This window comes from Phoca vitulina, unplaced genomic scaffold (genome assembly GCF_004348235.1).
Source record: "Phoca vitulina isolate PV1807 unplaced genomic scaffold, GSC_HSeal_1.0 scaffold26, whole genome shotgun sequence".
Classification (NCBI taxonomy): Eukaryota; Metazoa; Chordata; class Mammalia; order Carnivora; family Phocidae; genus Phoca; species Phoca vitulina.
Genome location: NW_022589729.1, coordinates 14927132 through 14954030, shown reverse-complemented (window position 1 = coordinate 14954030; position 26899 = coordinate 14927132). Strand labels below are relative to the sequence as shown.

General features: G+C 35.9%; 1 protein-coding gene across 1 annotated transcript; it reads right to left on the bottom strand.

Moving 5' to 3' along the window:
- Positions 1–4389: 4389 nt before the first annotated feature.
- On the bottom strand, positions 4390–26768 carry RO60 (Ro60, Y RNA binding protein). Its single transcript, XM_032422054.1, has 9 exons — positions 26600–26768; positions 16120–16719; positions 12569–12789; positions 11927–12073; positions 11329–11466; positions 8180–8296; positions 7095–7208; positions 6665–6811; positions 4390–5082 (listed from the first exon to the last, which is right to left on the bottom strand). Exons 2-9 carry the CDS (start codon positions 16697–16699, stop codon positions 4930–4932), a joined length of 1617 nt encoding a protein of 538 aa, XP_032277945.1. The 5' UTR covers positions 16700–16719; positions 26600–26768; the 3' UTR covers positions 4390–4929.
- Between the last annotated feature and the right edge of the window lie 131 nt (positions 26769–26899).

Genomic DNA, 26899 nt, shown 5'->3' with positions numbered 1-26899 from the left:
GTCCATATTTAAAATAATAGTGCAACAAAAACATTTCCTGATTACTATTCATTAGTTGTATAATATATTAAACTTAATTTGGCTGTATATGGATTCTAAAGTTTACACTGCAAATAAAGCCTAGTATTTAAATGAAAGTTTCAATACTCTATCGATTGTATGTGGTAATGATATATAAAATAGCAAGGCTTTACCTCATTTACTACCCTCAACAATCCAAGTGTTCATTAAGTGAAACCAGCAAAAATGTAGCTAACTTACTGTTTCTTTTGTTCAGTTTTCTGATAACTTCTGAAAGTACAGAAATCCAAATATATTTTAAAATTCAGTATGACATGTTCATAAAATTAATATGACACATGGTCGTGCTAAATTAAAAAAAAGCAAAGGGAAAAATCTCTTAGGCTCAGAAACAGCTTTTGTATATTTTCATTGTATTTATAAAATTCATAATCATTGAAAATAATCACCTTAATTTCAGTAATAGAATTTTGCAATGCAACTCCTCTAGTTTGTCTCTACCAATTTCTCATATAATTTGATACTTTCATGGTTTAGGAAAATGTGTTATTTATTATAATTTTATTCAAACAGTATGCTTAACTACATGAAAAAATATTGCCATAGAATTTTAAAATTAACTTCATAATTTTTTAAAAGCAAATAAAAAACTTATCAATTAAAAAAATGTTAAATGTGAATACAAGTTATTTACAAGATCCTGTACACCACAAATGATGTATATATAAACTCAGTGAAGTACTTAGTAGATGAAAGATTTGAAAGTGGTTTTTATATGGAAATATGAGCATGATGTGCTATTTTCTGAGTATTCAGTTAATTATTTTTCTAAGAGCAAAGTAGATCTAGAATTGCAAACAAAGGCTGAATAATCTTACTTAAGGGCCACAAAATATTTGCAACCATCTAACGTAAAAAGTATACAATGTAATTTGATTTGGGGAGAAAATATATTAATCCAATTATTGTTCCAAGAGACCTGCCCATTATTAGTTTGAAAAAATATGATCTTAAATCTGTATGGAACAAATGGAAATCTGCAAAGAAATTCATCCCAACCCTAAATATGGGTGATTTTCCTGTCATTCATTTTATTACTGAGGTAAGAGCAGGACTAGAAACAGAAGACAAAAATGTCAGAATAAAGTAATTTTAAGGAAAAAAAAACGTATAATCTTCCAACAAATAAGATTAGGAAGCAGATAATAGGGAAATGCTAAATAAAATCTGTACAGTAAATATAACTAAATTCATACCTTTTTTTCTAATTCTTCCTTGTGCATGTTTATATTGAGGCTATGGAGCATCTCTCTAAAGGGGACATTGCCTTAACAAATCACCCTAAACTTGTGGCATAGAAGACTAGAATTTTTCATTTTTGATAACTTACTCTAAGGGCACCACTTTTCAAGAAAGTTTTATTTGTGGGTATGTAACCTTTAGGTTAAATTAGGCTAAGTCCAGTAAGTGATCACAATGATTTCCTTTCACTTATTGTTTAGATGTGCTTTTGAAATGTTTTTCACTTAACTGTCAGATCCTCCAATTTATTCAGGAATTTTGCTTTAAATTTCCAAAATTTTATATTATTTTTGCAAAATCTCTGAAAATGAGGGCAAAATCCTGATAAAATGTTATACTATCATTTGTAGATTTATCTGTTATTTTAAAAGGTTAATCAAATGTTTATTAATAGTGTTTCTTCATTTAGAGTGTAAGTTTTTCTAGGTCTATCCAAGTGGATCTTAAGACTTGGAATATGTTTCTTTCTCTTGATCAGACAATAGTGACTTCTTAGTAATACTCACCTTCACTGTGAACATTTATCTTCCACATTTTCCCACTCAGAACAGGAATGTTTTAACAAATTACTGAGCCTATTGAACGGTTTTTTGAAAACATTTTATCATTTGAAATATGTATCTCCTATTAAGAATGTTTTTAATTTAAAAAAATTCTAATTTGTATTGCAAGCCCTCCTCCTAATTTAAACTTTTATACAGATATTAAATCATTGATTCTTCTAAGATCTCAGCATCAAGATAGGTCACATTTCAAAGATAACAAAATTGAAGGTTAAACTGGTTGTCTACAGTCACATAGTAAGATAAAGCAAGAGGTTCCAGAGAGGTAACACTAAATTCCATTCACTAGCATCTTCCTCACTCATGTTCCCATTAAACAGTAACTAAACTAATAATATGTAACAGTGTTAATAAATGGCATTTTCAAGAAATTTCAACTAATAAGGAAGGGTATGAGTGTAACATTAGTTTTGTTTCACTAATTATAACTATATCCTGAAAATATTTACATATTTTCTAAGAAATAAAGTTTTTCTTAGAATTGTTTTTAAAGCAACATTTCCCTAAATATTAATGTAGCAATAATCCTAAAAGTAATTCAGAAAATAAAACTTCTTTATCACTTGAGTAAATTTTATTCATAATGAGGTAAAGTTTTAAAATTTTTTCTATAGGGTTATGTTATATATAGCAACACAGGTTGTTAAGACATTAATTGTAATTGAGGATTACTATGAACTACAAAAGTATACATGTTCACAATCTGTTTTTCTACCCCTAAAGCAATCATGTAGATGATTTCCTAATACCTAAAAAGATAAAAGTCTTGAATAATTTTATTTTACCTCCTACTCTTGTGAGTCATGTCTTCCCATTCTGTGGGGAGATGAATTCTGGAATGGGAGTGAAGAGTCCAAGATTGCTAGATCTAGTACTCCAAAGCCATACTCTTTTAGACCTTGGATCCCTAACCTACACTTAAAAATCATCTTTTAAATTTCAGATTTTTTTCTTCTTTAAATTTTACCCTAATCCATTTAATTAGATGTACCTAAATACTTCAAAAAGGTCACATCTAATCTTCTCTGATGGACTGATTAGCTTGTGAACATCTAAAAGCACTATAGGAATAGTACATAAGTGAAGGAAATAAACTTTTATGCTATATTCCAGTTAACATTTCTATTAGGAATAAAAAGTTAGATCATGTTATAATTTTTAATTTAAGAAGATCTTGAGTTTACTTAGAAACTTCAAAAACTATTATATAATTTTACTAGGCTCTTTAAACTTTAAGTTCAATCTGAACATATTTTAATGTTATCAAAAGTAGCTAACACCTTACATCCAATGTTTGACAGAGTGTCAAAAAACAATGACATCAGAAGCAATGTATGGGGGTGGTGGTATGCACACACTACTTTGTTGACAAAAAAATCTCAGGTAAATCACAATGTTTACAAATTGCTACCAGTTGCCTTGAAGGAATGACTCATAGCAGAGCCAGCATTAATGTCAAATAAGGTTGAAAGGGACATTTTCTTGTCCCTTCCAGAGCCCAAATTTCTCATGAAACAAAATATCTTCACAAATTCTAACGCTACTGAAGTCCCCTTTGCCCTCAAAACAAAACCTCTAACTCCTAACCACAGAAGGCTATAATTTACATTTACTAATTTGACTTTTCACATGACAGTGAGAAGGGCTTTATAAATCCTCAGTAAATCATTAATTATGAAAAGAATACATAAAAATTGAAATTTTATGTTATCTTAAACAACCATGATATAATTATGAGCAAAAATATTGGCATTTCAATAGGTTAAGCCTCCCCAGAAAGAAGGGACATTTGCTCAAGAAAATAATGCACTTTAGTGTAATGAAAAGGAAGTTTAATTATACATAACAAGTAAAATAGAAAAAAAATTTTCTTACAGACTGGTTAGTGGTAATGTTACTCAAAAGTCGCCTTTCAAACGTGAAAGACCTAGCTTGCTTTATTATTATTTTTTTACACTATCAAAAAAGAATGTCTTGCCACAAATGAATAATGGACAGAGATATGTCATTGACATGTTTACAATTAGGAAATATCTAAAACCCACTGACAACTGACTAAAAAAATAGTTAAAGGTAATTAGAATATTTATTTTCAAGTAAGGAAAAAGCTAAGCTGGTTACAGTTGAGATTTTAATTGTCACTTTCAGATTTCTGAGTGGGGGAATTAAATGCTTAAAACAGTTTGTTGTTTTCATTTGGTAGGACTATGAAAAAAAGAAAAAGTGTGGCTACACCTGGCTTGTTGTTATATTTCAGCACAAACTGTCAAGTCATGCCCCCACTCACAGCAATAAAATGCACAAAAACAAAATGCAAACCAAACAGACTTCCTCAGTTGACACAAACTTTAGTGTCTTTTCTCAGAGGTTTTTCCACTATTTTTCTGGTTAATGTAACAATCCTACAAGTGTAAATAAAATATCAAAGCATCTTTTTCACCGAGTAAGAAAGCTGCTAGTTATGTGATCTTAGAAAACTTCAAAGAATTTGTAAAACTTGTTCATAATTTAATCAAATGTCTTTTTTTTTTTTTTTTTAAACTGCTTGGTATAAAAATTTACACATGAATTTCATATTCCATCACAGTTACATGGTCCAGTGCATTTCAGAGTATTTGGACATTATCATAGCTGTCCTTTCCCAATGCAAACATTTAAGAAAACTTTAAGCACTTTTCAAACAAGTGACATGATAAGGAACTACTTACTTTTGGCTCTCACTTCTTTTACGTACAAATGTGATTATTCACCACTGCAAAACTGTTTGACTATTTTACAGTGTCTATCAACAAGAAGTTCTCTGTTAGATAGAGGGAGCTACAGTGTATTTTGAAGCTATTTCCCAAGAGCTAGTTTAGTAGACAGAAAGAACTTTGGGCTCATCTTTTTTTTTTTTTTTGGTAAGGTAAATTTTCCATTATGCACATACTATACTATCATCTTATCATCTTTCATTGGATTAAGATTAGCTGGGAAGTAGCTACATATTTTTAGTGAGATCACTGATGGCAACGGACCTCTTAGATCATGCTGGTGCTTATGGTTAAATCACATCTAATGTGAAATTTCGAATTACATCCAGAGCTCCAGTGTCAAAGCCACACATATCCAACATGCCTCTGTCATCTGGGTCTGCAATGGTAAAACCATTTGACGTCATTCCACAAACAATCAATTTAGCTGGAATGTCCATTTTCTGTAGGAAAAGATCAAAATACATATTTAAAAAATTTATGTAAGCAAAAGCAAATAACCTCCAAAATTAAAACACTTCAAATTCTATCACAACTTTTCATTTCAAAGTCTATTTTTTTCTCTCCATAAAATTTGTTAATCTTTCAGGGTCAGACTCTGTGATCTTCAGAACAGAAAATAAAATTGTGTAAACAGCCTGCCTGAAATTCCCACTTCTCTGTTCCATGGGCCATAGAATGCATTCTTTTTTTTTAAAGATTTTATTTATTTATTTGACAGAGACATAGCGAGAGAGGGAACACAAGCAGGGGGAGTGGGAGAGGGAGAAGCAGGCTTCCTGGCAAGCAGGGAGCCCGATGTGGGGCTTGATCCCAGGACCCTGGGATCATGACCTGAGCCGAAGGCAGACGCTTAACGACTGAGCCACCCAGGCGCCCCTATAGAGTGCATTCTTATGCAGCCTAGAGACTTTCTACTTATGAAACCTGTCAGGACATTTGGGGGCATCAAGTATTTTTACCAATATATGAAACACTGGGGCAGTGTGTGTGGGTATATATAAAGAAGTATTTCCCTGCAATTCTCAACTTTTGGTTTATGGTTTTGTTATATGTGATATATACATGTCACATATAAGAACTTGTTCTCTACAGCTATGACTTTAGGTTAAAATAATTGAATTTTGGAGAAAACCCAATAACCACTGAGTATACAATATGCCAGATACCATAATGAACTCTTTAAGTAACTTATCTAATGTAATTGTTATAATAACTCTAAAAGATTGGTACTATTAAATACTATGACATGTATCAGTTAAATCATTTGCATAGGTCCACAGTTAGTAAAAGAGAAAGACCCAGGACTCAGAACCCAGGTTGCCTTGACTACAATTTCTATTCTCTCCCTTTTTCTCAAACTTAACATACATTAGAATCCCCAGGAGGGTTTGTTAAAACATAATCCCACTCTCCAGTTTCTATTTAGCAGGTCTCCCATGGGGTCCAGGAATTTGCAATTCTAATAAGGTCCCAGGCTAAGGCTGCTGATAGGAAAACCCCAATCTGAGAACCAGAACTCCTCAAGTCCTAGTTCTCATCACACTAGCCACAATTCAAGTGCTTGACAGCCATACGTGACTCGTAGTTACCACACTGGATACTGTAGATACCGAACATTTCCATGATTTCAGAGAGAGCACTGATTAGAACACAGAAGTAGCCATAAAACTTAAAACAGACGATAGCTTTGCTTTAACTTTATGTAGTGCTTTAACAAAATTAATAAATGATACTTTAATTTTTCAAGGAACACAATGAATTATTAAAAATTCAGAGTTAAGGAAAATATTTTTATTATTGCCAAAAACAGTTTGCAGAGGATATTTTAGTAATGTATAGAATTGGGACTAGTTGAAATAAACCATGTAATTATAGCCAATATTTTTTATTTCAAGTACTGTTGAACTGGTGTTGTATCCCTATACAAAGGTACAGAACTATCGTCAGTATTTTTTGGAAAAACATAGTGGATATTTGAGAACTGAGTCTTATTTGGGGTGAGAAAGAATATTAGAATTTTACCTTTCGATACTCCCTGAGAGCAAAAGCAGGATGAACACTTCCAGCAAAAGTCTCATTATCAGTGAAGACAATGAAGACATCAGCAGCTGTGTTTGTCTTTTGAGCCCAGATCATTGGAAGAGAGCAATCAGTTCCACCTGCTGGGATCTAACTCAGAACAAAAACATGGATAAGAATAAAAGTGTCCTAGTTTCCATACTGAGATGTCTGAAATAATTAAATACTTAAAAATACTATTTCTTACATTATCATTTTGCTTACAGCTAATACACAGACCTTCTCAAAGCATGTGTATATATTTATTATTTTGTGCTCATGGGAAAATTGAGATAAAACTATTTGTTCTCATAAACTTATTAATATCAGGCATAACATCAAAATAAGATTATTATACAACACTTTAAGTAAACTTAATAAAACAGTTCCTTACCTGACTCATAGTCATTAAAACCTGTTGTAATGTCATATCTGCAGTCACTGGACATGGTACCATTTCATCTGAAAAAGCAACTACATAAGAATCTTTTTCTGTTCGTGTGACAACCTGAAAAATTCAAAGATGGTAATTTTCAGCAGATTTCGGTGAAATAAATACAGTACCTTGAAGTTCATAAAACTTCATCTTTAGAAAATATTTAATTTGGGACGCCTGGGTGGCTCAGTTGGTTAAGCGTCTGCCTTCGGCTCAGGTCATGATCCTGGGGTCCTGGGATGGAGCCCCGCATCGGGCTCCCTGCTCAGTGGGGGGTCTTTTTCTCCCTCTCCCTCTGCCCCTCCATCCTACTCCGTGCTCTCTCTCTCAAATAAAATCTTTAAAAGAAAAGATATTTATTTTATTTCTAAACTTATTTTGTTTTAGAACTACACAGTAACAGTATAGCTTTCAAAGTACTTTCACAAACTGTTACAAAGCAGTTTGTTCTCATAACTATCCTTTGAAGCAAATAGAGTATATGTTCTTCTCATTTTATTAAATAAAGAATACAGCCACAGAAGAGAAGTGACAGAGTCAGGCTAAAACCAAAGTCTGTTATTCTTAGTTCCTGGTATTTTAACTTCTATATTTATTAATAATTTCTCTAAGCATTATCTACTTTCTCAACAATACATTAATATTTAATATTTGGTAAAACTACGATTTCTATTGTTCCTTAGACATGCTTTATAAATATTACCTACAATACTGTATACATACAGTATACTTAAAACTTGTTGTTTTTTCTTGAGAGAAAGAGAGCGAGCGAGAAAAAGCGCGCACATCAGTGGGGAGGGGCAGAGGGAAAGCGACAATCTTAAGCAGGCTCCATGCCCAGTGTGGAGCCCGATGCAGGCTCAAACTCACAACCCTGAGATTGTGACCTGACTGAGCCACCCAGGCTTAAAACTTTGCTTATGAAGCAAAATGACAAAAACAAGTGAAAACATAATCCTTGATCATATCTAACTTTATAGTTTTGCCCCCCATTAAACATTTTTTAGGGCGGCAAAAATTCTAAATTGTCTTAGTGTTCTCACCATGCACATTGCTGCAGCAACTGTGCTAGCATTGAGTACACTACCCAAAACTCTCTGGTTCATAGAAGCACTGACATCAATAGCCAGCAAGAAACGCTTTCCAGTTGGCTCCACTGTCTAAAAAAATAAAACAAAACAATCATTAAAAACAATCATAGAAATTACAATTAGATTCCTAAAAATCATATTTACTCATCTTTCACTTGAGAGACTTCTAAGATAAAAGACGTGATTTTTGATTTACCAATTAATTGACAAGTACTTGAAAATGCTTAGCTTTTACTAGAGGGGAAAAACAAAGAAAATAAGATAGCCTACTTAGTAATTTTATTTAAAGAAGTTACCATATTCCTGTGTTTTCTTTTTTAGAAATCATTCCTCATAAAGTAAACTGACAATTTCTAGCAAAATTTTTTTGTGGTAAAATATAAATAACATAAATTGCTTTTAAATCATTTTTAAGGGTACAATTCCATGGCATTAAGTACATTTACAATGGTATGTAACCACCACTATCTATTTCCAGAACCTTTTCATCATCCCAAATAGAAACTCTGTAACCATTAATAACTCCCCATTCCCATCCCCCTTTAGCCCCTTGCAACTTCTGTTTTACTTCTTTTTTATGAATTTGCCTATTCCGGATACCTCATATAAATGGAATCATATAATACCTGTCCTTTAGTATCTGGCTTATTTCACTTAGCATAATGTTTTCAAGGTTCACGTTGTAGCATGTTTCAAAATCCATTCTTTTGTAAGTGAATACTCCACTGTATGTATATACTGTATTTTGTTTATCCATTCATCTCTTGATGAACACTTGGGCTGTTTCTACCTTTTAGCTATTGTGAATAGTGTTCCTATTATCATTCATTTACAGGTACATTTGATTCTCTGTTTTCAATTCTTTTGGGTATATACATAGGTGGTGGAAATGCTGGATGGCATGGTAATGCTATGTTTAACTTTCTGAGGAACAACCAAACTGTTTCCACAGGCCTGTACCAGTTTACATTCCCACCAGCAATGTACTAGGGTTGCAATTTCTCCTATCCTCCCAAAGGCTTGTTATTTCTGCTTTTTTGATAAGAACCAATGATTTGCATTTCCCTGATGACTAATGATGTTGAACATCTTTTCACGTGCTAATTGGCCAGTTGGATACCTTCTTTGGAGAAATATCTTGTTCAACTACTTTCCCCATTTTTGAATTGGCTTTTTGTATTTTTACTGTGGAGCTGTAGCACTTTATATATATTCTAAACATTAAAAAGCTATCAAATACATGATCTACAAATATTTTCTCCTATTCTGTAGGTTATCTTTTCACTCTCTTGATAGTGTCCTTTGATGCACAAAAGGTTTATTAAATTTTGATGAAGTCCAATTCATTTACTTTTCCTTTTATTGCCTGTGCTTTGGTGACATATGTAAGAATCTACTGCCATATCTAATGTCATGAAACTTTCCCTCTTGTTTTCTTCTAAGAGTTTTATAGTTTCAGCTCTTAAATATAGGTCACTGGTCCACTTTAATTTTTGTATGTGGTGTAATTTAAAGAGGCAAGTTTGTTCTTTTGCGTGTGGTTATCCAGTTTCTCCAGCACCATTTTTTGAAGACCAGCTTTTCCTGCATTAGCCTGTTCTGACACTCTTGTCAAAAATCAATTGATCACACGTGTGAGAGTTCATTTCTAGCCTCTGCATTCTATTCCATTGGTCCATGTATTTGCCTTTATGGCAGTACCACATGGTTGTGATTACTGTAGCTTTATACTAAGTTTTGAAACCTGTAAGTTTGGAAGTATGAGTAGTCCAACTTGGTTCTTTTTCAAGATTGGTTTTGTTATTTGAGGGTCCCTTTAAAGTCCACATAAATTTTACAGTGGGTTCTATTTCTGCAAAACAAGCCAGAGGAATTGCACTGAATGTGTAGATTGTTTTGGGTAGTACTGTCATCTTAACAAGTCTTCCAAACCATGTCTTTCCCCCCATTTATTTATGTCTTTTTAAACTTCTTGCAGCAATGTTTTATAGTTTTTGGTTTACGAATCTTGCACCTTCATAGTTTATTCCTACGTCTTGTATTTATGTTTTGATACTACTGTAAGTGGAAATGTTTTCTTAAGGCTAATCAAAGGCTAAGGCCTTTGGATTGTTCATTGCTAGTATATAGAAATACTAATGATTTTAGTATTTTAGAAAAACCTATTGGTTTTATATCCTGCAACTCTGCTGGATTTGTTTGTTGGCTCTAAGCTCTCTGTGAATTCTGTAGGCTTTTCTCCTAATAAGATCATGTCATCTGAGAACAGAGATAATTTTTCGTCCTTTCCAATCTGGATGCCTTTTATTTATTTTTTCTTGCCTAACTGCTAGAACTTCCAGTACTTTGTAGAACTGAAGTGGAAAAAAGTTGGCATTTTTGTCTTGTTCTCTAGATTTAGGGGAAAAGATTTCAATCTTTCACCATTGAGTATAACGACAGCTGTGGGTTTTTTATATATGTTCTTTATCATGTTGAGGAAGTTCATTTCTATTCCTAGTTTATTGTTTTTTTAAATCATGAAATGGTACTGAATTTTGTCAAATGCTTTTTCTGCATTGAGATCCCGTGACTGTCCTTTCATTCTATTAATGTGATGTATTACATTGATTTTTGTATATCGAAGATAAATTTCATTTGTATAATCCCTTTAATTTGCTGAATTTAGTTACTACTATTTTGCGGAGTAACAAGAAAATTTTAAAACCAAAAACTAACTTATAGCTCTGATGTAGGATTTTCAGTCCTAAAAAAAAAAAAAATCACTTCCCACGAAGACAGAGGAGATCCACTACTGATTAACAGAATGACAGAGGACCAAGTCAAAGGACTCTACAGGAATAAAAAATTTTAAATTTGGTATTTTAAAACTTAACAAAATGATTTTATGATTGGGTATTGTCCACAGGTAAGGAGAAATTCTTTACTCATAAACTTAACAATGTTAATTATATATCCACATTTACACGAACTATGGAAAAACAAATGAGTATCTAATAAAAAATGGTTAAACTATTAGTATCATCTTTAAAATGTGTTTTTATAAAATATATCAAGTCCCAACTGGGTCATTTGTTATAAAACAAAAGTCAAACCATTACCTTAAATGTTTTATAAAAAGCGGCATCCAAAGCTTTCAAAATTTCCTCATCAGGGCGCCACTTTAGTTTTCCTCTGAGACCATGACCTGTTTTATAAGTTTCTGATGCAATTAAAACATGAAATGGATGTATACGAGCCTAGAAACAAGAAAGAAACAGAAAGTAAATGCAAAATTCAAATGAAAGATAGTCATTATGTGTCTTAGGTTTTGTTACTGTAGCTAATAAATATATTTCATAGAGAAAAAACAAAAACGAGGACATAGACTTCATAGTTAAATGAAATCTGGTATGATAAAAGTATCCAAGTCTCAGAACACCTGAAACTGCACTGGCTACATTTCCAAAATTTAGGAGGTGACTTTTTCAATTAGTAGTAGCTAACAAAGGCAATGCTTACCTTTTTCTTTTCTTTTTTTTAAGATTTTATTTATTTATTTGAGAGAGAGAGAGAGCGCGCGCATGCACACACACACAAGCAGGGGGAGGGGCAGAGGGAGAGGGAGAAGTAGGTCCCTGCTGAGCAGGGGGATCTGAGGACCCCGGGATCATGACCTGAGCCAAAGGCAGATGTTCAACCGAGCCACCCAATGCTTACCTTTTTTAACAGTTTTTCATTACACAGTTTTTCACATACTAAAGATACTTCTGAATTTCCTGGTTCAAGCACTGAATTAGCAGTCATCTTTCCTAGATTCCTTAGTAATGCGGTAAGAGGCATTTCTTGTAACAAAGCCTTCCATACCTATTGAAGTGACACACGTAGAAATATAAGAAATTAAGGGCAAATGAATCAGTATTATAGCGGTATCAATAATATCACTAACATATTCTTTAAGGCTTTCTTTTGGGGTTCTAAGTATTTCCTAAATAAAAAGATTTACACATTGGTTAAAGGCTTATCAAATTAACTTGCTCTTTACTAGAGTAAGAAAGTAAAGCCTATATTATGAAGGAACTGCACAGAAGAATTTTATTTATTTTTAATTAGCAAGGCAAATTAACCAGCCTTTATGAAGCAGAAATAACACTTAACTGAATGCCAACTACATCTGGACATTGTATTAAGTATTTTAAATAAATATTAATTTCAAGATATTAATTTACATTTTTGTTAAAAAGAACTGATGTTACCCATCTTATAAATTACATCTTAAATTTTATACATAACACATCATAAATTTTAATACATAATACAAACCACAAATTACTCACATGTTTAATCACATGCTATACTTACCTCTTTAGACTTTAAATGATTTGTTAGAAGATGTTCCCTAACTAATCTATGCTCTTCTATTAGATGAATGACTTCCAGTTCATCTTTTGTGCGTTTCACTTTCTCTACAGCCTCCAGATACTTTAATAATTTTTCAGTCTCCACAGAAAGTGCTTTTTCTTTATACAATTCATGGACTTCTTTCCAGCCCTTTGTAATATATTTGGTCACAATAGCAAGTCCTTTAAGAAAATAAAGAATTGAAATGGCATGAGAATTTCTGGGTGAAAAACAGAACATGTTTACTAAGAATGAAATAACTAGATACAGAGGAGCTAAACTCTTTACACTGTGAGGCTGCTTTCTATGATATAACAAAGACATTTAAGCCAATGGAGTCAAATGATTTTGTTTATTCCATCATAATCGTTTTAATATGAGGCTCTGGAAAAAAATCTCCTATATTCTAAGTCATTTTATTATAGAGTTTTTTTCTTTTTTGAGACACCAGCATTAGAAACTTTGGTAGACAATACCTATCTCAGGTCTACAATCTCAGAACGATTCACAAAGTACGGATCTGTCTCAATTATTCTCCTATTCACTTGTCCCTTTCCGCTACTAAATAAATAAGCATTTACAAGTAGCAGAGATAAGTGGAAATGGACAGATAGGTAAGTAATTTGTAATTTTTTTTTAAATAAATGAGGCCAAATTAAAGGAAAACAAGGTGTTCATTTCTTTTGTAATTTCTTTTAATAGTGGAAAGAACTTTGGATTGGGATGCTGAGGAAGCTTGGGTTCTAAGCCTACATTTTGTCAATAAATGGCTGTGTGACCAATTTGGGCCTTAGCTCTCACTTCTGTAAAATGGGGAAGGGGATGTTTGAGTTATCAGACTCAAAAAGGCCTATGGGGTAAATGTTGGTAAAATAAATAAATGGCACAGGTCATGTAATAGACAGTGATTAAGATGATGGAACAAACTAAAGAGAGTACAACCTACTAATGTTTTAGTGAAGTTTTGGCTTAGTGCTACCAAATAAAGTATTTTCAAGCTAGAATAGGTATTTTTATGTGATGTCTTCTGATTTTTTTAAAGTGATGTTAGCAAAGAATTCATTTTTTCCCTAAAATACTGTGCAGGCCAAATAAAATCCATCCTTAAGGCAGACTGAGACTATGTGTTATCTCTGGACTCTAAATAATTTGATCAAAAGTCAATACTAATATGTAGGGACTTCTAAAGTATTGTGACTCTTGTTATCCAGTTTTTAGTAACAAAATTTTATATTGTCTTAAATTACTAAATGTTTCGTATGTGAGCATGTCTTCTCTATTTTGTCTTTCCAACTAAAATATAACTTCCTTAAAGGCAGGCTTATTATTATTTTTATCTTACTCAAGTTTATGTTGGCCACACAGTAAGTATACAATAAATACCTGATTAATTAAATTATATTTTGACGTGTTTCATCTGTTTCAAATACACATTTCAGTTAAAGTATTACAATATTACTTATTCTGGAAGCTTAGAGTTTCTTTCCAAATTCTTTTCACTCTAAGAAGCATAGGGATCTCTTACGCCTGAACATATTGCTATTACTAAAAGATTTTAAGTATGAGTTCTGCCCTCAAAAAATTTAGAATTAAAGAATACTCTCTGTGGGAGCAAGTTTAGGGAACATCCACTAATTCCTCATTTTATAGAACAAGAATTCAAAACCCAGAATAACTATCTGCACTAATTCAGAAACTAGTTTTTCCAATTAGAACTAGCACTTAGGTACACACTACCATGTAGTGTCTCAACAGACAAAGCTGGATCCCTACATTCTTCTTATACTGAATTAAAGATTTAAAAGTAAAAAATTAAAGCATGAATACATTAGAGAAAAAAAAACCAGGTAAATATTTTTATGACTTTAGGTTGGAAAAGGCCATTCTAAACCCAACACAAAACAAAAATCTATGAAGAAAAACAGTCAAGTTTCATTACATTAAAATTCCAAACCTCAATATGCCAGAAACTCCCATCAAAAAAAATTGAAAGACAAAGAAAAAAAGGAGGGGAATGTGCATCATATGTATATAATATGAAGTTATAAATTCCTATGTGTCCCAAGTTCTTAGAACAGTGCCCATCCATTTGGTGCTCAATAAATATTTGTTGAATGAATGAATGGTGACAATCAATATTAAGAATAGCAACTCAATGGAAAAAAGGACAAAGATATACTCAAAAAATTATATATAATCAGCAGCATATGAGAAGATGAACATTTGCCCACAAATTCAATAAGATATAATTTTTCACCTATCCTATTGGCAGAGATTAAAAAACACTGGTATCAGTCAGTGTTCAAATGTGGGGAAACTGGCCACTTCTATATACTCTGTGGGTTTACCCATTATATAAATATTTACATTATGCAAGTTTTTTCACTGTAGCAGTTTTGTAATAGTATAAGAAACCAGAAACTATTTCAGTGTCATCAGTAAGAGACTAGCTAAATTATAGTATATTCATACAATGCTATATAAGCAACTATTTCTACTGACTTGAAGAAATATCAATATGCTTTTAACTGAAACAAAGAAGGTATATAAAAATTTAAAAAATAAAACAGTGTATGTTTAGGAGTCATATACAACACATAACAGTGATTTCTTTTGAAGGGCAGGACTCCTACTTTCTGCATTATATTTTTATGTATTATCCAGCTATTTTAAAACAAACATATAATTTCTAATAAAAAAACAAAATACAAATGGGTGTGTTTATATAACTATTTGCAATAATTTACTGTTTAAATTTCATTTTAAAAGGTCCATTCATAATAAAATGGGTAAATTAGGAATTAATGAGGAACTGTCTTTTCAAGTTTCACTTGTGGTATTAAAAAAGAGCATATTTTGGAAATGTTGTGGAAGTTCATATTTTACATTATTCTTGCCCAAATGTTTTTCTTATTTCCCTTCTAAGAAAGACTAAGTAATTATCATACATCCAACTAACTTCTCAAAAGTCTCTTCCCATAGACACAGAAAAACTGCCCCAGGTTACCAGGTCCCCTGGCTGACTGCTTGGAGACAATTAACATCCTGAATTGTTAAGTTCAGCACTATTTCAGGTAGCCTTTAGGTTCCATGGAACATATATCCTAGGAAGACAGGGAGGGAAAAAAATCATAAGGGACTAGAGCAGTATAGCCTGGCTATCTGCCATCTACTGGCTAGGAGCTGTTTTGCTTATTACTACAACTTTAATCATGTTCATGCTGCTTTCATAGTGCATAATCACTTGGGTAAGCATTCTAGTTAGCATGGTGACATTTTGAGATTTAGATTCATCTGTATCTGTCGTTTGATCCTTGATTAGTAATGTCTGGATTGCCTGTGGTAGGGGTTTAATTCCAGGTTGGCATTAAACATTTGAATTAGTCAACCAATGTGTTTTGAAGCTGAAAGGCTATTTCTAGAAGATATTATATAATTATCTTATGTCAGATAAAAACTTGGTGTTTACCAGATATCTGCAACCTCCCCCAACCCAAAGATCTCATGCTTACCTTCACTGGAAGGTTTAAGATGTGACAATCTTAACAGATCTTTGTGAGACCAGCCATTTCTTTGTTTATACTTTGTAACTGCCAAAGCAAGGGCCATGCCCCCCTTTTCATTGTACCAGTCTGCTATAGCCTTCCGGAGGGCACGACCCCACATGCCACATTTCATGCTTTCCTTCAGATCTTTCTTAAACTGGATAAAAGTAAAGAGATGTGTAGGAATGCGACAAACTTCAGAAACAGCTTTAAATGCTGCTTGTTTTGTGCTTATGTCGGAACACTGAGAACAAATGGCAAGTGCAAAGAGCATAGGCTCTTGCTTTGCGGTTCTGCCTTCTTGACTAAATGACTTTATTTCCTGGATCACTTCACATCCTCTTCCATCTTCAATCAGTCTAATTAAAGCTTCAGCATTTTCAAGGCCCAACTTCTGTTCTTTGATATAATAAGTCCCACCTTCAGAACCAAAACATAAGAACCGGTGTAGTCGATTCATATCAGTGACTTGCCATACATATCCATCTTCAGAATTGGTTATCTGTTTCTCATTCAGTGGTTGCATTTGGTTTACTGATTCCTCCATTTTTCTGTCTTTTAGGAAACCTATCAAAAAGCAAAATGTTATTATAGCTACAAAGAAAACAGTAAAATTACAAAACGGAAAACGTCTTTATTTTTGAAAACATTTATTAATCTATGCTTTTTGAAATCTGTTACAAAATCTTTGATTTTTTTTAAAAAAAGATTTTGAGAGCGTGTGTGCGCGTGCGCGCGCCAGCATACACATGCGCATGCGCACTCACAGGGGAGAGGGGCAGAGGGAGAAGCAGACTTCCCAGAGTGTAGAGCCTGCAGCTCAGGGCTCCATCCCAGGACTCTGAGATCACGACTTGAGCCGAAGTCCGAAGTCAGAGGCTTAACCGCTTGAGCCACCCAAGGTGCCCCTGTTACACAATCTTTTAACTTAACAAGTATTTTTTAAGCTCATTAAGTGGTAGCATGATAGCCAGAAGCAACTAGGTTACATTTCTGAGGCATAGTTTGTTGCTTCAGAGACTAAGCAGGCAGCTCAGCATGGGCTCTGGGGGCCTAGAAAGAGAATAAAAGGGTTAGTGAGGGCAGCTATGGTAGCTGAGGCTAAAAAAGATCTCTCTGAATAACTGGGCACGCAGTTTTGGTTGCATATCCAACATCCATTCCTTCCCTCCCCTTTTTTTCCAAGCAGGAAAGTTCTTCAGGGGAGGCTAGCCTTTTCTCCAGCCCTAAGGGATGAATCTTGATTGCTCTAAGCCAGTGGTTTTCAAACTGTGTGCATCAGATGTACTTGAATTGCTAGTTAAAACACAGAGTGGTGGGTCCCACCCACCATCCCCAAAGTTTTTCTTTCTTTTTTTTTTTTTAAGATTTTTTTATTGTTGTTATTTTTTTATTTGACAGAGAGAGAGTACAAGCAGGGGGAGCAGCAGGCAGAGGGAGAGGGAGAAGCAGGCTCCCTGCTCAGCAGGGAGCCCGATGTGGGGCTCGATCCCAGGACCCCAGGATCATGACCTGAGCCGAAGGCAGATGCTTAACTGTCTGAGCCACCCAGGCTCCCCTCCAAAGTTTCTTTTTTAATTCAGTATGTCTGGGGTAAGGCCTATGCATTTGTACTTATCACAAGTTCCCAGGTGATGCTCTCATTTCTTTGGCCATGTGACAAGTATAGGAAAGGGCATGTAACTGGCCACTGTGACACGATTAAGTCTGTAGAGAATACTTCTGAGATTTTCTTCACTCTTAAAAGTGGGCTTGGGCTCTTAAAAAGGATGTTCCCCTTTCTACCTTCAGACATTCATTTACAAGTGATGCTTGGAGCAGTGGGCTAGAGCCACAGGGGAGTCAGTATATGAAGACACACTAATTTATAAGCACAGTAGAACTGAAAAAAGAAAAAATTAGAATCTGGGTCCCTGGTATCTTTGAGCTACCTGGAAATGCCTTACTCACACATTTCATAATATATCATAAATGTATCCTTATTGTTTAAGCCATTTGTAAGTTTTCTGTTACCTATGGTTGAGAGCATCCTAATTGATTAAATTCCTATCACTATGCTCATTTATCGCTTATGTGATCTGTAACTACCTGTGCTTTCCTCCTTCCATTATCCCTAAAGCTACTAGAACTAGCTGTAAGACAGCAGTATCCCTTTTTATCCTCCTAATGGAGCAACCACAACTGTCCACTACTTTTATCAGTCCACTGCTACTCTTACTACAGTAGAGCTGCTTATCCAGGTGCTCCAAGTCTCCTGCCTATACCATTATAGTGCACTGCACTAGGCTTCTCCCCATGGCAAACAAAACAAAACAATACAACCAACAACAACAAAAAAAACTTAAGCAGCATTTACTGCATATTATGTGTAAGACATTAAAGAAATTCCTGTTCAATTAAAAAGATTTTTTTTTTAATTTCCCCCATCCCCCCAAAAAGGTTTTTTTCTTGCCCTTAGAAAAACCAGATTCTGTTTGGTGAGGCAGAAATATATACATATACAAAGCCAACTGTAATTAAGTGCTTTAATAAAAAAGTACTGTGTGAGTCAGCAGAGGAGAATAAAATAATGCTGTTTCAGTAATACAAAAAGACTTGTGCAGAGAAGGCAAACTGAAAAACTGGTATATTAAGTTTGGGGGAATGTGTTCCAGAAAGGGATTTCTGAAATCTTGCTATCTTTAGATTTTAGAAAAAGAACTAAGTATACTGGCACAGCTATAAAGAAATGACAGGTAAGGTAGTAACTTAAAAAGCAACACAAGGTAAAAGAAATTTTGTTTTGAGGATGATACAAGTTTGAACATGTTTATATATTGTGGGTAAGCCTTAAGATGGAATCCTGGTGAATATTAATAATTAAGAGCTAGGGAAAGGGGCGCCTGGGTGGCTCGGTTGGGTGTCTGCCTTCAGCTCAGGTCATGATCTTGGGGTCCTGGGATGGAGGCCCACATCAGGCTCCCTGCTCAGTGGGGAGTCTGCTTCTCCCTTCCCCCTGCTCCTGCTCTCTTTCTCAAAAATAAATAAATAAAATCTTAAAAAAAAAGAGCTAGGGAGAAAAGGGCCCTTTTTCAAGGAGAAAGAGAAGGAGGGGTACATAGCAAACCAGAACAGTAGTATCATGGACCATAGGGAAGAGAATTTCAAGGAGTCAGTGGCTGGTAATTGCCAAATGCTCAGAGATGAAGTAAAATAACTCGGGAAAATGACTACTGGATTAGCAAACAGTAGTGATGAGGAAGGGCAACTGTAGTAGAGTTCTGCAAGAGAGAGCCTGATTACAGTGGTAAGATTAGTAGGAGTATGCAATGAGTGAGAGACTTCAAAGGTGGACTACTCTTTTGGGACGGTAACAGAGAAGATGAGAACACGAAGAAAAATCTTTTTACCTTTCTAGATGAGAAGACACTGAGGCTGAAGTTGAATGATTCAATTTGGAGAGTGGAAGACAGTAAAGAAAGAATATAACTGAGGGAATGAGATCACTAAAAGTGGAACAGAATGAGCTTTAGAGCATCCAGGTTGAGACTGGCCTATTGACAGCAAAAGAGGTATCTCCTTCACTAAGGGTGAAGATGGGTTTGAGAAAAGAGAGAAGAATAAGGAAATTGAGGAAGTTTCCAATGTGAGAAGTCTGGTATGCAAGGGAGCAATGAAGTTGGGTCTCAGAATGGTGTGGGGATAAATGCACTGGAGAATGGAAACCCTCACATTTTGAATGTGACTGTAGGTGGGGAGGGGGGTGTTGGAAATAAACAGCATCATATTTCAAATACAGTTCTGGTATAAAGTAGCTTATGTTAGGGCAGACCTAGGCCTCAGGTGTCAAGTGTAATGATCATATTATATTAGTCATTAAGGACTGATTTATAGTTACCCAGTGCAGTATAGGCTGAAACTCCTGGTGCAACAGATGATGCTTCTGCTATTTATTCTTACCCTTTTCAATATGGCTTCTTATCTGCCTTTCAATCAAAAAAAACTTTGAGAATAAAGTCAGGCTTCTCAAAGACTGACACCTTAACTGCTAATTCCAGTAGAAAATTTTCTATTATTTTGACTTTTACACTGCATTTGACATTGCTAGCTTCATCTCTAAGCTTTTACAAAAATACCCTTGGGTGGTACTTTAACCTGGCTATTCCTGCTTATTAGTTGTATTTGTTAGATGAATAATATTGAAATGATACTCAATATCAAATTATACTAATAAAACAGCTTTCCTGAACCAAAACCCAAGAGGTGTGATTTAAAGGTCCCAATCCAAATCTCAAAATTCCCTCCCCTCCAAATTCTTTCCCTTGTTATTATTCTTTGTATGTCTAGCTAATATTAGTTCCCTTAAGAGCAGGGATCTGGTTTAATTGTGTATCCCTTCTCTGAACCTAGAACACCACTTAAGTAATGCATATTTGAGGATAACTAAGCAGTATTAAAGTGATTTTCTGAACCATCTAAGAATCATGTATGACTGGTTTTTCTTTCCTGTAACACATTTATTTTGAAAATAAGACTCAACATGTGCAATTAAAAATGTAATTCAAGCCTTTAAGATAAATTCTGTAATCAAGAAAAAATATACTACATACAGGTAGTGGATATACAATCAAGAAAAATTAAACGTGAAAAAGTTACAAAGAGGAAGTAATGAGTACGGAGTAAAAATGTCTTTTGAGCAGAACAGTATCTCTTTGTAAGTTTTTCTAATATATTTAATATTAGGTATTCAAGTTATCTTTTGTTGAGCAAGCAGAAAAATGAACTTTTAAATCTAGGGTAGATGCTTAAAAGCAATCCCTAAATGTAATCCTTGTAATCCCTATTATAAGAAATGTAGTTACTTACTCATTGCCTTATCAAAGGAATCTTACTCTTGCATATGTTAAAAACAACCCGAAGACCTACCCTTTAAACATTTCTGCAGGAAAAAAGGCTCAGCTTTTCACATGCTTCGCTGACTATTCTTTCCAGGATGCAACATAAAACAGTGGAACAGATCACATGAATGGCCCCTCTCTACTCATTTGTGTAAATTTGCCACAATCAGATTTTTAAAAGTGAAATATGAAAAGCGGAATGGCAGCAGTTCTAAGCTACTCTCCTTGTCCCTAAGTGCTGATATATAAATTAACTTTAAAATTGGCTGGGTGATAAGACAGTGGTATGATAAAGAGTATCTAGTTTTTGTCCATGTTTCTTGGCAGGGCTTCAAAAATCCTTGGAATTTCCAGATTGATAGGAGTCTTTGTCATGCTAATGTGGCGATTCATTCTGGGCTTCAGGATGGGGGCTGGTCACCGGAAAGACCAATCATTTGATTAAAGAGTTGGAATTCTGGGCCAGATCAAACACCCCAGGAGGGGTGTAGGGCCCAAGGTTGGGCTCAACCACATAGTCAACCAGTCACAATCAATCATGCCCCATAATAAAATCCCATGTACAAACTCTGAACATCGAAGTTCAGTGGAGCTTCCTAACTGGTTAAGAAACTGATGTGTTGGGAGTTATGAACTGCCAGGATTCAACACTGAGGGTATTCCCTCTCTTGCCTCTAGACTTTGGCCTATATGTGACTTCCACTTGGCTGTTCCTGAGTCATATCCTTTGTATTAAAACTATAATCATAAGGATAGTGCTTTTACTGAGTTATGTGAGTCATTCTAGTGAATTATCGACCCTGGGGGGTTGTGGGAAGACTTATTGTAGTTGGTTGCATAGACTAGGGACCCTACTCTAGCTGGTGTCTGAAATAAGGGCAGTCTTGTTGGGGATCTTGCCCTCTAACTTGTGGGATCTGAAGCTAACTCTGGAACTGAACTGAACTGCAGGACAGAGTCTGTGACAGAGAACTGATCTCAAAACAGACAACAAAGGCAAAAGTAACAAAAGAAAAAAGATAAACTGGATTTCGTCAAAATTTAAAACTTGTGTTTCAAAGGATACCACCAAGAATGTGAAAAGAGATCCCATGGAATGGGAGAAAATACTTGCAAATCATACCATAAGGAACTTATATCTAGAATATATATAAAAAAAACTCCTAACTCAATAATAATAAAATAACCCAATTAAAAAATAGGCAAAGCATCTGAGTAGGCACTTCTTCAAAGATATACAAATGGCCAATAAATACATAAAAAGATGCTCAATATCAGTACTCATTGATGTGGAGAACAAAGGAGAAAGAAATACAGAAAAAATTAAATTTCCTTTGCAGCCCATTGACAAGTACTTGGGACAGGCAGAGAGAACTTGGTATCAAGGAGCTTAGGTAGCTGCTTCAACGTTAATAAGGCAAAAGGCAACCTTAGCTTGACATTAGCCCAACCTCTAGGATCCCATCATAATCCTTTTGAAAATTTCCTTTATCTCTATCCCCCTCCTCCAGATATATGTTAGCAATCATCCTCCAAGCATATGGCCTCCTGATATACATCTGAGTCTCATAACTAAGGTTTTATTAGACAGTAATAAATGACATTTTCCTAACAGCTAGCCCCTCAAGGTCCTGGAAACCTTGCTTTCAAATTCCTTGGAGACTTATGCTATCCCTAACACCTTCCCAATTTGAAAGTATATAATCAGCCACTCCTCACAACCCCAATTCAGCTCTTTCTGCCCACGGGTCCTGTTCCTATAGTTAAATAAAACCACCCTTTCTGCACTAAAGCCATCTCAAGAATTCTTTCTTGACTGTTTGCTCCTGAACCCCAACAGTTCATATCACTCATCAGGGAAATGCAAGTCAAAACTGAAATGAGATACTACTTCACACTCACTAGGATGGCTACAATGAAAATGACAGTAAGTGTGGGTAAGGATCTGGAGAAATTAGAACCCTCATACATTGCTAGTGGTAATGTAAAATGATGGATCATATGGTAACTCTATATTTAACCTTTTGAAGAACTGCCAGTCTGTTCTCCGAAGTGGTAAGGGGTTTCTTTTTGGTGTGGTGAAGATGTTCTGAAACTAGATAGTGGTGATGGTTACACTGAGATAGGGAAACTGAAGGGACTCCATGAAGAACTGCTTTTTTGCTCCTTTTCCTGCTTCTACTCTTGCTAGGACCTGCACCCCCACCTTATACATGTATGCCTTATACTTATAGTACAAAAATGTATGCCCTTCTTGTAAGGGTCCAGGAGTTAATGATTTCTTTGAAGTCTTCCATTACAATAAACAGGAGTGACAGGGCAAGGTTGTCATGTACATTTTGCAGACCACTGACTCTAGACACCCTGACGCCAAGCTTCCTGGTGTAAGTGACTTAAGGAGGGCACCTGAGCACTCGTCCTTGTTTTGCCCAGTTTCTGGATGTCTGAGAAGACATGCACACCAGATCACAATCCTCAATAAAAACCCCATCCCCCAAGCAAAACAGACTCACTCTCCTTTCCTTTTGGAGTCTCTCAGATACTGTGTCTCTATCTGTCCTCTCTCTGTATCTTCAATAAACTCTGCTCCCACTTCCTCTCAAACGGTGTTTGATTTCTATCCTTTGTAAAACCAAGGACCCTCTTGGCTGGTCCTGCAGGACTCCTTCTGGTTCCATGGACTCAGTCTGCCTATATCAACACAAGTCTGTGAATATATTAAAATTCACTGTATGACATATTTTAAAAATAGTGAATTTCATGACACAGGAATTCTGTCTCAAAAATCTGTCATTAAAAAAATGAAAACTAAAAATTGACTCTATTAAAATATATCCAGGAAGTTATTTAAATAAATAGACATTCAAATGATATTTAACCCTGTATTTTTTATATTTGTCTTCAGAAAGCAATTTGAGATACACAGACATATACAGGACCTTAATCTCCCCTTTCCCCAACTCCCATCATCTCCCTCCTCAAAGCTTAAGCTCCATTGTCAGTGATTTAGAAGGCATTTTGGGCAGTGAGTGAGGTCAGAGCCTGGTCATCAATTAATCCCCTCCTGAATAATCAAGTGTTGTAAATCCAGATTAACAACAACAACAAAAAAAGATAGTTAATTCTTTGGGTTGGCCTGTCCTATCCAGTGCTCTTAAAGCACACTACTCCAAAGACTTTAATAGAGCTAAAGTTGTTTTAAACTTCAGTAAATTAAAAGTTAGGGAAGAATTAAACAGATCATAGTATTTTTAAAGGTATGGCCACGATTTGAAATTGGTTGTGGCCATTTTATACATTGCCCACTTCTCTCTTTTTTTTTTTTTTTAAGATTTTATTTATTTGACAGAGAAAGACACAGCGAGAGAGGGAACACAAACAGGGGGAGTGGGAGTGGGGCCCATTTCTCTCTTAATATTGAATGCAAAAATCAGTGAACACTAGTAATTAATACACAATATGTAATAGCACTTCTTTCTGCTGTGTTCATTAGAACATTTATAGTTATCTTTTTTTAAATTTTTTTAAGACTATTTATTTACTTGTCAGAGAGAGGAGAGAGAGAGCAAGCACAATTAGGGGGAGCTGCAGGCAGAAGGAGAGGGAGAAGCAGGCTTCCCGCCCGATGCAGGACTTGATCCCAAGACTTTGGGATCATGACCTGAGCCGAAGGCAGAAGCTTAACTGAATGAGCCACCCAGCCGTCCCAATAGTTATCTTTTAACAGTACTAATATTATTTCTTGGGTTACTGTTTTTCTTAAATGTACACATCTGAGTATCTTTCCAAAGTCTCTTGATCATTTTCCAAAGTCTCTTGATCTCTTGATAACCATCGTTATTTGAAAATGCTTTCATCCCAAGAGGTCAAACAAGTTTTGCAGCTTAATCCTTTCTAAATGAAGTCAAAGCTGACATACATCTATGAGCGTGCAAGACAATTTAAAAGAAACATTACTGCAAAAACTGAGGCCACAAATTCAAACAACTGTATCATTCCTGGTAGTGTACCTGAGTTGATCAAGTCAAATGGGATGCAATAAAAAGTGGTGAGGAACTGTGGCAAACATGACAGCATGCCATCCTGAAAGGCACACACTTTCAGCCAACTGGCTGCCATGTAGTAGGGACCTTGTATTACCAAATCTTCTTATTTTTCTCAAAGACCCAGAAATCTGGATTTTCATGTGAAGTTAGGATTAAATGTTAACATAACTGAAGAAATTTTAACCCTCCTTTCTGGTTACTTCTAGGTTGTGTAAAGGGCTAAATTTTCAGTTCGGTCTTTCTGCAACAGGCACCATGTTAAGTTGGATATCAAATAAATGTTAGTTATGAGTACATATTCAGCACAGAAAACACTTTCAAGTTCACAGTAATATTATACGTTAAAATATGCCACAAACCGTCACAAACAGCTTTGGGAGGAAATACAGCTAGACTCTTGTGCCTCACAAACTTTTCCACTTAGTGTACTTAACGGAACAAATAAGGAACAGAAATCCTCCCCCCTCCAAAGTTTCAAATTAAAAAAAAAAAAATCAAACACTTGATACGAACTTCCATTTCTACTCCATAATATAGCCATGCCCCACCCCTTTTTTAAAAGTAATCTCTACGCCCAATGTGGGGCTCGAACTCACAATTCGTAGATCCAGCGTTGCACGCTCTACCGACTGAGCCAGCCGGGCGCCCCATAGCCACGCTTGTTTTAATATAAAAACTGTTCTGTTGTTTCCCTCAGTAATATTTGTCATGTTTATTTTGTGGCTTCACATAGTCCGTAACACAATGCTCGCTAACTCTGAGGTGTAAGTCAGTTTTGTCTACTGAAGTATTTTTGTCTGGAATCCAAAGGCCCTTCTTGGAATTCAGAGCTTCAAGGAGTTGATGCATAAATACACATACTCCTTAAGATTTTACTCTTTATTCTGCAAAAGCCTGCTGAATGAGGGCAATTTCACGGTTTAGCGAAAATAGGCATTTTGGGGTTAACTCCTCATTTAATCTTAGAAACACTACAAATTATTTTAAATTAATACACTACGTCTTTTTCAACCTCCTTTTCTTTGAGGCATCTATCATCCCCACGAACTACAGAACAGATCTTCCTCTCGTCATTCCCTCGAGGACAAATTCACCTTCTGTCTCCCCACAAAGATTCCTCTTCCCAAACCCCAAATCCGGGGCAACGCCTCTCGGCGCAGAAGCCGCGGGAGGAGGAGGAGGAAGAGGAGGAGTAAAGCTAAAGCAGGCCCTCCGGACGCTGGCCTGTGGAAAGCTATGCGAGCACAAGACGGAGCGGTGCGGGATTTGGGAAGGGCCCACCCTCGGGAGCGAACGAGCCGGGCCAAGCGAGGCTGTGCCCGCAGAGATGCTGCTTCCGCTATCCAGCAACGGCAGGACGCAGAGGCAGGGCGGGGGAGAACGATGGTTTGGCGAAGTGTTTGCTCTGGCCTCAGCCGCCGGGATGCTGGATGAGGGACATGGAGGATCAGCCAAACCCTGCGCGTCCCCGGGGCAGCTCAGACCGCACAAAGGGCCCCAGCCGGCCTCCCGCAGTTTCCTCACCTATGCTTGGCGGCCGACCCTCCGAACCCGCAGCGCCACCGGGAGAAGCCCTGCGCGGTGCGTGGAGACGATAAGAAGCTGCTGCAACCCCACGGCCGGTAACTGCTCCAACTCCACCGCCGCCGGGGACTCCAGGCTCGGCTCCCCGGAACGAGCCCCGCCCCTCTCCTTTTGCCCCACCCCTGGCTGGAGAGGATCCCGGATGTTACCTCCTACGGCGCTCTGAATCCCCGCCCTTTCTTCTTAGGCCCCAGCCCCTTCCGAATCCGCTACGGGTCCTGCACGGCCTAGGAAGAGTTT

Bases quoted from the DNA above. Each gene is read 5' to 3' on its own strand.
- RO60 (XM_032422054.1), bottom strand. From the start codon at position 16,699: ATGGAGGAATCAGTAAACCAAATGCAACCACTGAATGAGAAACAGATA. The intron at 11,467-11,926 runs GTAAGCATTGGG...TCTTGTTTCTAG, and splicing joins ATGAAAAACTGTTAAAAAAG to GCTCGTATACATCCATTTCA. The intron at 8,297-11,328 runs GTAATGGTTTGA...TTATTTTTTTAG, and splicing joins CTTTTTATAAAACATTTAAG to ACAGTGGAGCCAACTGGAAA.